This window comes from Kogia breviceps, chromosome 5 (assembly GCF_026419965.1).
Source record: "Kogia breviceps isolate mKogBre1 chromosome 5, mKogBre1 haplotype 1, whole genome shotgun sequence".
Taxonomy (NCBI): Eukaryota; Metazoa; Chordata; class Mammalia; order Artiodactyla; family Physeteridae; genus Kogia; species Kogia breviceps.
In genome coordinates this window covers 149475832-149489246 of record NC_081314.1, presented here as the reverse complement: position 1 = coordinate 149489246, position 13415 = coordinate 149475832, and the positions used below count along the sequence as shown (strand labels likewise).

The window sequence follows — 13415 nt, the reverse complement described above, 5'->3', positions numbered from 1 at the left end:
TGATGTTAGTAAAGAAAGAGAAACCTAGATCAATATAACTGAACAGAGTTCAGATACGTTTGAAGAGAGCTGGAAAAATAAGACATCCATGTGCCCAAATATAAAGTATACCATAGACTTGAATACAAAGCAAAACTATGAAATTTCTAAGTGAAAACATAAGAGAATATTTTTGTCGTCTTGGGTTAGGAGAAGAGCTCTTAGATACAACTCCAAAAGCAAAACCCATTAAAAAATTTAATAAATTGAACTTTATCAAAACTAAAAAGGTCTTGACCTGTGGAACATACTATTGAAGAGTGAAGAGACAAACCACAGAGTGGGTTAAATATCTGCAGATCATACATCAAAAAAGTATTCAGAAGATATAAAGAATTCCCAAAACTGAACAATAAGAAAATGAACCCAACTTTTAAAAAATTAGCAAAAGAATCGGAAGTCCAGTAACAGACAGCTTCACAGGGGAACTGTACCAAACATGTAAGGAAGTGCTAATCCCTATCCTTTTCAAACAATTCCAAAACACTGAAGAGGAGGGAACACTCCCAAACTTATTCTGTGAGGTCATCAGTACCCTGATACCAAAACCAAAAAAAGATACTACCAAAAAAGACAGTTACAGCAATATCTCTAATGAATATAGATGTAAAAATCCTCAACAAAATATTAGCAAAACCAATCCAACAATACATTAAGAGATCACACACAATGATTAAGTGAGATTTATTCCAGGGATGCAAGGAGGAGTCAATATCTGTAAATCAACCAATATGATACACCACATTCCCAAAAGGAAGGATAAAAACACACAATTGTCTCAATAGATGCAGTGAAAGTATGTGCCAAAATTCAACATCCATTCATGATAAAAACTCTCATCAAAGTTGGTAAACAGGAAATATATCTCAATATAATAAAGGCCATTTATGACAAATCCACAGCTAACATCATATTATTGGTGAAAAGTTGAAAGCCTTTCCTGTAAAATCAGGAAAAAGACAAGAATACCCACTCTTGCTACTTCTATTTATCATAGTATTAGAAGTCCTAGCCACAGCAATTAGACAAGAAAAAGAAATAAAAGGCATCCAAATTGGAAGGAAAAAACTAAAACTATCACTATTTGCAGATGATGTTAATACTTTATATGGAAAACGCCAAAGTCTCCAACAAAAAACTATTAGAACTAAACTGAAATCAGTAAAGTTTAAGGATAAAAGATTAATATAGAGGAATCTGTTGCTCTGAAGTACCAGAAGAGAAATAAAACATCAAAAAGAATAAAATACTAGGAATAAACTTATCTGTGGAGGTGAAAGACCTCTACTCTGAAAACTATAAAACACTGATGAAGGAAATTGAAGATAATACAAAGAAATGGAAAGATATTCCATGTTCAGAGATTGGAAGAATACTGTTAAAATGCCTATAGTACCTAAAGCAATCTACAGATTTAATGCACTCCCTATGAAAATACCCATGACAGGTTTCACAGAACCACAACAAATAATCCTAAAATGTATATGGCACCACAAAAAAACACCAAATTGCCAAAGAAATTTTGAGAAAAAGAACAAAGCTGGAGGTACCATGCTCCCTAACTTCCGACTGTACTATGAAGCTACAGTAATCAAAACAGCATGGTACTGGCACAAAAACAGACACACAGATCCACAGAACAGAATACAGAGCCCAGAAATAAACCCACACGCTTATGGTCAATTAATCAACAACAAAGGAGGCAAGAATATACAACAGAGAAAAGACAGCCTCTTTAATAAGTGGTGCTGAGAAAACAGGACAGCTACATGTAAAAGAATGAAATTAGAACATTCTCTAATACTATATACAAAAATAAATTCAAAATGGATTAAAGACCTAAAGTGCACAGGACTTCACTGGTGCTGCAGTGGTTAAGAATCCACCTGCCAATGCAGGGGACACGGGCTCGATCCCTGGTCCGGAAAGATCTCACATGTCACACAGCAACAAAGCCCACGTGCCTAGAGCCTGCACACTTCAACTACTGAGCCCACGCACTGCAAATACTGAAGCCCATGTGCTCTAGGGCTCACATGCTGCAACTACTAAGCCCGTGTGCTGCAACTACTGAAGCCCACGCACCGCAACAAGAGAAGCCACTGCAATGAGAAGCCTGCACATGGCAACAAAGAGTAGCCCCCGCTCACCACAACTAGAGAAAGCCCATGCACAGCAACAAAACCCAACACAGCCAAAAATAAATAAAATAAAATATAAAAATAAGTTATAAAATATATATATACATAGCTCCATAAAAACTGTAAAAAAAAAAAAAAAAAAAAACCTAAATGCAAGACCAGAAACCATAAAACTGCTAGAGGAAAACACAGGCAGAACACTCTTTGACATAAATTGTAGCAATATTTTCTCGATGCTGTCTCCTAAAGCACAAGAAACAAAAGCAAGAATAAACAAATAGGACCTAAATAAACTTAAAAGCTTTTGCACAGCAAAGGTAACCATCGACAAAATAAAAAGACAACCTACTGAATGGCAGAAAATATTTACAAATATTATGACCAATAAAGGGTTAATATCCAACATATATAAACCGTTCATACAACTCAACATCAAAAACACAAACAACCTGATTAAAAAATGAGCAGAAGGACTTCCCTGGCAGTCCAGTGGTTAGGACTCCGTGCTTCCACTGCAGGGGGCACAGGTTTGATCCCTGCTCAGGAAAGTAAGAACTTGCATGCCCTGCAGTGCAGCCAAAAAAAAAAAACGGGCAGAAGACCATAACATACATTTTCCAAAGAGGAAATGCAGATGGTCAACAGGCACTTGAAAAAATGCTCAACATCACTAATCATCAGGGAAATGAAAATCAAAACCATAATGAGATATTACCTCACACCTGTCAGAATGACTGCCATCGAAAAGAACACAAATAACAAATGTTGGTGAGGATGTGAGAATCCTAGCACACTGCTGACGTGACTGTAAATTGGTGCAGCCGCTGCGTGAAAGAATAAGGAGGCTCCTCAGAAAACTAAAAATAGAACTACCATATGATCCAGCAATTCCACTCCTGGGTATATATATAGCTGAAGAAAATGAAAACACTCATTCAAAAAGATACATGGACCCCACTGTTCATAGCAGCACTATTTACAATAGCCAAGATAAGGAAGCAACCTAAGTGTCCACCAAGGGATGAATGGATAAAGAAGATGTAGCACATATATACAAGGGAATACTACTCAGCCATAAAAAAGGATGAAATTCTGCCATTTGCAACAACATGGATGGACCTAGAGGGTATTATACTTAGTGAAATAAGTCAGACAGAGAAAGACAAATACTGTATGTTATCACCTATATGTGGAATCTAAAAAATAAAATAAACAAATGTATATAACAAGACAGAAACAGACTCACAGATATAGAGAACAAATTAGTGATTACAAGTGGGGAGAGGGAAGGGGGAAGGGTAAGACAGGGGTATGAGATTAAGACACAAACTACTTCATATAAAATAAATAAGCAAAAAGGATATATTGTACGACACAGGGAAATATAACAGCTATTATTTTGTAATAACTTTAAATGGAGTAGAATCTACAACAATACTGAATCACTATCCTGTATACCTGAAACTAATAAAAGATTACAAATCGACTATACTTCAATTAAAAAACTAATCAAAAAAGTAGCAAAGGATCTGAACAAACATTTCACCACAATATGGATGGCAAACAAGCACATAAAAAGACGCTAAAGATCATTAGTCATTAAGGAAGTGCAAATTAAAACTGTAAGGAGATACCACTACACACCTATTAAAATGGCTACAAGTGTAAAAGACTGACCATACCAAGTGCTGATGAGGAAATGGTTACTAGAGCCCTCATACGCTGCTGCTGGGAATGGAAAATGGTAGAGCAACTTGGCAAAACCGTTTGGCAGTTTCTTTTAAGGTTAAACATATACTTACATATGAATCAGCCATTCTACTCACAGGTATTTACCCTAAAGAACGGGAAACTTATTTTCACACAAAAACCTGCACATGAATGTTTACAGTAGCTCAATTCATAACTGCCAAAACCTAGAAACAATCCAAACATATGTCAATGAGTGAATGAATAAACCATGGGACATCCAGACAGTATTACTCAGAAATAAAGGAACAAATTACTGCCACACGCAACAACATGGATGAATTTCAAGCATATTATGCTAAGTGACTTGACATAGCATTCTGCAAAAGGCACAACCTGTAAAGCTGAAGAGCAGATCAGTGGCTGTGAAAGGTTGGGCGTGGGGTTGGTGACCACAAAGGGGCAGCACAGGGAGACTTTCTGAGTGGGGAGCTGTACTGTGTCTTGTTTGTGGTGGTGATTACAGGACTAAATGCATTTTTTCAGAACTCAAAGAACTGTCCACCAAAAAGTGAATTTTAGTGTGTGTGAAATTTTTTTTAAATACCCTGAAAAATTTACAGATAAGAAATGGTTTTATCAAAAAAATAAAGACTGTCTAGAATCAGTGACAGGACTTCCCTGGTGGTTCAGTGGTTCAGAATCCACCTTCCTAGTGCAGGGGATGCAGGTTCAATCCCTGGTTGGGGAAGTAAGATCCCACATGCCACGGGGCAACTAAGCCTGTGCGCCAAAACTACTGAGACTGTGTGCTCTGGAGGCCACGTGCCACAACTAGAGAGAAGCCCACAGACTGCAACAAAAGAGCCCACACACCGCAGTGAAGGACCCCACATGCCACAACTAAGAACTGACGCAGCCAAATAAATAAAATAAATAAATGAAATCAGTGACTTAAGGTTTCACCTAAAGAAGCTAGAAAAAGAAGAGTAAAATAAACCCAAGGGAGGTAGAAGGAATCCAATAATGAAAATAAGAGAAATCAAAGAAATAGGAAAAAAAATGAGAAAACTAGTAAAAAGCCAAAAGCTGGTTTTTTAAAACACCAGTAAAGCTGATAAACCCTTAGTCTAGAGAGACCTCGGAAAAAGAGAAAACACAAATTCATCAATATCAGGAATGAAAAAAGGGTCATCAATGCATAACTTATGGCTATTCGATGAGTTAATAAGAAAATGGTTAATAAGATAATGGCTAATAAGGAAAGATTATAAACTCCTTCATGCCAAGAAATTTGACGATTTAGATGAAATGGACAAGCTCCTTGAAAAACACAACCAGTCAAAATTAACACAGGATAAAACAGAAATCTAAACACCCGTATACAATCTAAACACCCGTATACAATCTAAACACCCCTATACAAATCTAAACACCCCTATATAAATCTTTAAAAATTCAGGTTTAAAGAAACTGAATTCATTACCAAAATCCTCACCACTTAGGTAGCCTGCAGGGCCAGATAGTTTCACTGTGCATTCTATTAAAATATTTAAAGAAGAAATCACATGTATTTAAATAACCGCTTTCAGAAAAAGAAGAAAGTGGGAAAATTTCCAACATTTTATAAGCCCAGCAAAACCTTCATACCAAAACCTGATAAAATATATATTTTTAAAAAGTAGCTCAATGAACACAGATGAAAAATCCACTAAAAAACGATCAGCAAGTCAAATCCAACAATATATTAAAAGGGTAGTTCATCACCACCAAGTAGAGTTCATCCTAGGAATGCAAGGTTGGCTTAAACCTTCAAAAATCACTCAATGTAGCTAACCCTGTTAGAAGAGTTAAAAGAAAAATAATATAAATATTTCAAAAGATTTAGAGGAAGCAACACAGAAACAAAAGGGAACATCCTCGATCTGATTAAAGATATCTATGAAAAACCTACAGCTGACATTATACTTAATGGCGAAACAATGAACACCTTCCTCCAAGATCAGGAACAAGGCAAGGATGACTGATCTCACCTGTTTTATTTAACACTACACTGGAAGTGCTAGACATTGTATTGTAATAAGAAAGGAAAAGAAATAAAGGACAAAGACTGGAAAGAAACAAAACTGTCTATTTGCAGACGGTGTACTCTTCTACATAGAAAGCCCTAGAAATCTATAAAAACACTACTAGTATATATGAGTTTAGCAAGGTAACAAGATACAAGGTTAATACAAGGATAATGTGTGTATACTCATGGCAAACAACTGGATAATAAAAATAAATTTAAGCCCATTTCCAATAGTGCAACAAACCTAAGATACTTAGGAAAACATTTAATAAAAAATGTTCAAGACCTCTTCCTTGAAAATTATAGGATAAGGGGGAGAGGAATAAATAATGAAGGAAGGGACAATACATGTTGAGAATAAGGTGTTAGGATGTCAAGTAGCTGCTGGAGAAGGAAGCACAGAAAAGAAAGAACAATAACCACATCAAAAGAGGTCTTAACAAAGAGTAGTGGGAACATAAGTGTACAGCATTCCAAAAAACCTAACGGTACCATGATTCTAAATGATGAAAACCTTCACTGACACAAAATAAGGTCAGAAAATATAACAAAACGTGGTTTCTTTCACAGAATTAGAAATCTAATGAGAGTCAGTCCTACAAATGGAATTTTGGTTTATTATATCAAAGTAAAGATATCGTCGACACTTCCACAAAAAATGAGTAAAATTACATAAAACAAATGATGTACAAATTTACATGTCTAGAAATAAACAAAAATCCCAAAAAAAATATTTGGGATTGTCTTTATAATAGTTTTCTATTCTTAATGGAACTAAAATATTTTCCTTATCACATAAACTACTTTTAATATTTATGATATTTTTTAGTATGTAAAATTATACTCACATGGCTGGCTCACTCTAGAGTACTAAGGACAAATAACTGATACAATCTCCTTAAAAAAACTAGTCACTGGTTTTAAAGGCATTCCTCAAAGTAACACAAAAGGATATTGTACAATTTTGCGACATATATAAGGTACCGACACAGATCATTGATTTCCCAATAGCCTCTGTCACTGCAACATTTGGGGTCGTGAAGAACTGCAGACAAAACTCCTTTTTACTCTACAGCCCCACCATCTCTAAACCCTCCTCCAACATTAATAAAAAAAAAACAAAAAACACTATAACCTTTGTGTAAGGACACACAGGCCCCTGTTGACCCCCAGACACTTTACAAACTACCAAGACCGTAATGCCTAAGACGCCAGATCAGACTGCGGTCCTGCACACAGTGCCAGGCAAGGCCCACCTCGCTGAGAGCGCCACCCCCCGTCCCGGCCAGCTACGCCTCGGCCTACTTACTCACACACGTCATCTCCCTTTCTCTGTTTTGCAGAAATGCCTGTGGAAATGATAACAATGATAATAATGCCAAGAAAGCGTTACTATGGGAAATAGTCCCCCAACCTCGCAGATGCAAAATCTCCTAATTAAATAAGCCTACAGTTTTAAATAGTTAACACTCAATTTGAAAATGTTTTTCTATTAAAGTGCTTTCTGCCTAAAATGACACATTAGTTCAGCTTTCAAAAATCAATTACTGCAGTTTTCTAGGCAACTCGTTTCAAAGCAATCACCAAAGAACAAGCAAAGTGTCCTTTTATCTGCCACTCATCTATTAATTAAGGAAGAATTCCCACCGAAAGGACAACTAGTCCTTTGGCCTAAAACTCCATTTTCACGAAAGATTATTTTACAGTCATGAAGATGTAACCTTTGTGAGGAACAGGCATAAATGACACGACCCTTCGACTTCCTTCATTGCGGTGAGTTCACACTCATCCAACGACCGCCAGGCTGCAACCACAGGCAACAAGTGAGTCTAAACTCAACTATTTCAAGGCCATCTTTGAAGGTGATGTTCTCTTTACGACTCTGGTTGCCGTCTGCACTATACAGAGGTTGTTTTTATTTTTTGCTCCAAAAGTACAATTACATTAAGATAATAGAGAAGACTTAAAAACAGTTTCTTCTGCTCCTAGAAGGAAGCAACTACATCCTGCAAATCACCTCTTCTAGAACGGAGCCCAAAGTAGTCACACGGTTCCTAAGTTATGACTTATCTCCTCTTCACAGTTTCTGTCACTAGGGAAGGGCCTCTCCTGCAGCTTTACTCCAACAAGAACCCTTTAAAGGACTTGCAAACAGGAAGCAGAGTTTGGTGCAGGAGGTGAAGGAGATGAACGTCACCAGTCAAGGTGACTCTGATTCCCACCAGTGGTCCCTAGAAGCTGGCCCCGCTGCACACTTTAGAGCTGGCCCAGGGGTGCCAGCATGAGGCCCCTCTTCTGTCTCAGCAGGAGGGCGCACGAACGTCGGGGAGCCCGAGGCCAACTGCCCACAGCTGATGGTCCCTCCAGGTCACAGCACGTACGTGGCTGACACAGGCGGAGTCGGCGGGTTTTTCTCGCTTACCTTCAAACTGGCATTCTCTTCTTGAAGTTCTCTGATGCTGACGACAGTGCTCTTGTCCTGCACGTCTAATTTCAAGCTCAGGGTAGTACTTCTTCGTTTTCACTTACTAAGTCACCTTTAATTTTTTCTAATTGTTCTTTTAAGTCCAAAACCTTGCATTAAAGGTAAGCATTAAAAATGACCTAATATTCTAATCGATTTAATAATTATTAAAATCACTTTGAAAGATTTAAAGTACGTGCCAGAAAAACTTACTGTCCTATAATCCACATAGAAATGTTAAAATTACAAAGCGTACACAGTAGTGACAAGCCCACAAACTGTATCGCTTGGATGTCCTGCCCTCTACACAGAAGCGCAGGGGAGGCCACCAGCAGACACGGAGCAGTGAGGGGACACTCCCGCAAGGCCCGCCCCACACGCACCTTGTCCTCATGCTGCAGCAGCGTCCTGTGCACCGCCTCCAGCTGGACTTCTGCATCATCAGGACGGTTGCCCGCAGGTGACCCCAGGCATTTGCCCTCATCCAGTTTAGACTGCAGTGTGGACACCAGGAGCAAGTTACTCATCTGCTGTTCCTGTAACGCCTCTTTGTCCTATTTAAGAAAAAAAGATGTATTTTAGGCAAGTGTTTCAGGAAATTGGGGGCCTCAAACTGCAGCTTGTTATTAAAGTGTAGGTCATCCTCAGCCCTTCTGGAGCACACCTGCGCACACCTGCACATGCCAGACACACCATCCACAGACCCGGCCACGCTCCAGAGCAGACACCTGCCTAGTGGAGGGTGCAGCGCAAACAGAGCCGCCGCGTGCGCCCAAGATTCCACTGAAAGGAAGTAATCCCAGTCATTATTCAACAAGGTACCAAAAGGGTCTCCAGACGGTCAGCAAATTGTTTTAATCGGGAAGAACCTGACGAAGGACAGGGCAATGGCTGACAACACATCCATACAATGAATGTTAGCAGCCCATCAAAAAGTTTTCAAGGAACATTTAATATGGATAGAATGGTCACAACATATTAAGTGGGGAAGAAATAGGCATCCAAAATTGTACACATGGTCCAACTTTGTAGAGGGAGAAAAAAGGCATCTTCTACACCCTGGTGCCTAGTAAGCTCAGTAGCTGCTGGCTGGGGGAGGGAGCCACCCAGAACTGTCCCCAAGCAAGGGGGGACAGAGGGAGCAGCTGGCGGACTCAGGAGCCACAGGGCCTGTGCCGGGCGTCCTCCCCCCACAGCACATCCTCAAGAAGAGGCCTGGGCTTCACCTAACGGTTCTCATAGCATTTTCAAACCAAACACACCTGATAAAACTCTCCTCCTTGAGCCAGGATTTTCTTAGGGCCAAAAGGATTCCAAAATAAAATTTCTTACTGAGCCTCAGACGTTCAAGTAACCTTTAAACCCCCAGTGACAGGAGGTACAAGAAACTTGGACTCCTTCAGGCTAAATGCGCAAAGGAGGGGCAGTGCTGACTGGAAAGGCCCTCCTGCCCCGCCCCGCCCCACTCCCAATCAGGGGACCTGCCCACACACAGCTTTCCCACCTCATCTTAAACTCTTAGAAACGAGAAAGTGCACATCACTGAGGCGTAATTCCAAACTACAACTAGAAGAACTAACTATCACCGGAGGTGTTTTCACTGAGGAGCTGACATAAATTCCCAACTCAAAAATTAAAATAATTATAACTAGGCTCTGTGTAAAGTATTTAATAAAATAAGCTTTCTAAACTTAAATTCTTGAAGATTTACTTAATTACTAGGGATAAACTCAAGAGTACTTGAGAGACAAAGGAGTGCTATAAAACTGGTATGAAATGTTATTACGCTAAATGCGACACTGTGATGTACGATAAGAAACATGCACCTGGTCTCTGTCCAAGGCCTGGCACAGAGCGCCTGACACCTTGGCGCTCCCTGAGCGATGAGAGTGACGAAGGTGCCCTACGTGCCCAACAAGCCCCTCCAGTCACATCTGAGTCTGTGTCACAGAGGTGACTTTGGGGAAGCCCCAGGCCACTGAAGGATGGGGCTGGTTGCCAGAGGAACTGACCATGGGATTCAAGGGTCAGAACTTTCCGTCTCAGCCCTGGCCTCCAGGGAGGGGAGAGGGGCTGAAGGGTGAATCCATCACCAATGGCCAATCATGGCTTCATGATGAAGCCTCCACAAAACCCAAAAGGGTGAGTTTCCAGGAGCTTCTGGGTCAGCGCACCCTCCCCACCTGCCCTCTGCCCCTCCTCCATCTGGCTGTTCCCAAATTGCACCCTTTTATGATAAACTGGCAACCCAGGAAGTAAACTGTTTTGAGTTCTGTGAGCCACTCTAGGAAATTCGTCGAAACGCAGGAGGGGGTCGTGGGAACCTCAACTTATGAAAGTTGGACCTGAGGTGGGCATCTGGGTGCGGGGACAGTCCTGTGGGACTGAGCCCTTAAGCTGTGGGGTCTGACGCCATCTCCAGGTAGACGGTGTCAGAGTTGAGCTAAGTCGTAGGACACCCAGCTGGGGTCGCTGGGGACTGGGGAGACCCCCACACGCTTGGTGACCCTGTGCCACGGTGGAGCAGTCAGAGCTGGGGGTCTGCGGGGAAAAGGAAGCCCCGCCACAGCAGCTTCCCCCCGGCCACCCCCCTCCGCCCTGGGACCACATGCTCACCTGCTCCAGGTCCCTCGCAGCTTTCCGCTGTCTCTCCAGTTCTCCCTGGAGCTGCATCAGTTTTCCTGTGGTGCTGGCGTTCGTCTCCTGCAGACGTTTAATCTCCTCTTCCTGGATTAATACTTGTCTATCTGCCAACTCTTTCTTTATAATCAGTTCATTAAGTCCATCTGATTTTTCTCTCAATTTTTCTTCTAACAATTCAATCTAAAAACCACAGAAAATGCTTCAGAAACAATAGTTTAGAAAAAAAAACCCACCTCGCAAATTAAAAAGAGTACAACAACACAACTGTGCGAAAACTGATCCTCTACTTGGTTTTCTAGACCCACGCTGCACAGTGAAGCCTGGTGAAAGAATAAGACAGAATTCTCTCCGTAAAATGATACACAAAAAATAACACAGAATTTGTTAGTAAAATAAAATAAATTTTGAGAGGAAGGAATGGAAAGCCACTGAGCAGTAAAAAAAAAAAAAAAAAAAAAAAAAAAAAAAAAAAAAAAAAAAGAACCGAGCACAGGTAGATACAGCACTGCCTGGGTCAGGGTTGAGAAGCAGGCTGAGTGCAAAGGTTACACCTATGGTCCGTTTGCACAACAGCCTAGAAATTACAAAGCTTTGGAGAGAGCGCGGATTAGCGAGTGGGAGGGAGTGGGTGCCGTCTCCTGTCTGCATGTCCACACCCTGGCTGGGACCTCCTGCAGGACATCACCATGGGGGGAACTGGTCTTATTATATCCTCTAACTGCAAGTGAATCCACAATCATCTCAAAGTAAGTTTAATTTTTAAAAAGAATAAGCAAATCAACCACAGCAACCTCAGACAGGAGGAAGCAGACAGATCCGACCCAAGCAGAACGAAGCAAGAAAAACAAACCAGACACAGGGCCCCACGCACCAACCCCTCCCTGTCTGGTCATGCAGCCAACAGGCGAGGGGCAGCAGCACCGAGGGAGCGAACGGAAGACGGACAGACACAGACAAGCACGGAGCACTCGCACCTCACCATCCAGCTGCACCTGTGGCCGTTTTCGTGTACATGGAAGGCAAAAAAGGGTTTAAAGATAAAGCTTTTTTTGAAAGCGGCACAGACAACAGCTCCCCACGGGCGGGCCCGGCGCGGCGGGTGGGCTGACTTACGTCGCTGTCGCGGGGACCCGGGCGGCACGGCCGGGCTGCCTGGCGGAGCTGCTCCTCCAGCCTCTGGATCTCCCGCTGGAAGTCCTCGCGCTCGCGTTCCCGCTCCACCGCCTGCGCCTGTCGTGAGAGGCAGCCTGTTTGGACCGCTTCCCCGCGCGTCCCCACCGCCCTTTGCAGGCAGGAGCGAAGGACGGGACCGGGCGGAAGGGGCCCCCTTGTCATGGGCGCTGCGAATGACGGAGCCGTATGAAGAGGCGCAGCCGCCAGGTGGGCGCGGGGTGGCTTCTGAGACACGGGCAGAAGGAGAGACACAGAGCAGACAGCAGGGGCCGGCAGACGCCAGCCCGGACCAGGGCAAGATGCGCGTGGACAGCCCCCGCGCTGTCGGCCAGGCCGTGCTCACGTTCATCCCGACGCCAGCACGGAAGCTGCTTAACCACCTGGAGAGAAGTTCATGCTACGAAGATGACCCCCGGTGACACAAGTAAACTTATCGCTCGAGACTCTTACATCCATGAACTGGCGCTGGCGGCGCAGGTGCTGGTCCAGGGAGCCCATCTGCTGCCTCAGGGCGGAGAGCTCCTCGGCCTGCCGGGTGCACGCCTGCTGCCGAGAGAGCTGCTCCTCCAGCTCGGCCTCGAGAAGCCTCATCTGGGAGAGCAGAGCTGAACGGTCCTTCTCCGACTGCTCCTGGGTCTCCGACTGCTCCTTGGTGAGAGACTCCACTTCCTTCTGAAGAGCTAAAGGTGCCGAGGAAACAGCTGAGGAGCCCAGCTCAGGGCGCCGTGTGCCGGCACAAACATGGAGACGTGCGCTTCTCCAGCGATGGGGCGCGGGGGGCGGCGTGCATACCCCTCCACCCCCCACAGGCGCGTGACTCAGCCAAGGACACAGCCGCCTCAACAGGACAGATGTGCACCCTCGACCCGTCAGATCCCGAGCCCACGTTCCAATAAACAGCCACAGTTCTGCCAAAACCCACTGAAAACAAAGTTGAGTACTTCTGCGGGGGGTGGCGGGGAGGGAGGAAGGAAAAATTACACTTTTTAAGCGAAAATGGGCTAAAATAAAAAATTTTAAGCCTGAGAAGAGAATACAACTTTGTGTCCCCAAATGACGTGTCAGGTAATTTTCTGGGAATTCTGCCTTCACGTATATTCTCCAACATGGAAAAATAAAATGTAACCTAAAACCTCCGCCCGAGGGAACACCAGCCCCGCTGGGGAGGTTCCCAGCTGATGTGCTGACCGCACAG

General features: G+C 42.9%; 1 protein-coding gene across 16 annotated transcripts in view; it reads right to left on the bottom strand.

The window, feature by feature from the left end:
• Positions 1 to 13415, bottom strand: part of PCNT (pericentrin) — a 106895-nt gene that overhangs the window by 38849 nt on the left and 54631 nt on the right. For all 16 annotated transcript variants that reach the window (XM_067035300.1, XM_067035303.1, XM_067035299.1 and 13 more), the window contains 4 exons: positions 12671 to 12900; positions 12161 to 12277; positions 11021 to 11227; positions 8788 to 8958 (listed from right to left, as the gene is read on the bottom strand). In XM_067035300.1, the coding sequence (XP_066891401.1) occupies positions 8788 to 8958; positions 11021 to 11227; positions 12161 to 12277; positions 12671 to 12900 (725 nt within the window). The remainder of the gene's footprint in view (positions 1 to 8787; positions 8959 to 11020; positions 11228 to 12160; positions 12278 to 12670; positions 12901 to 13415) is intronic.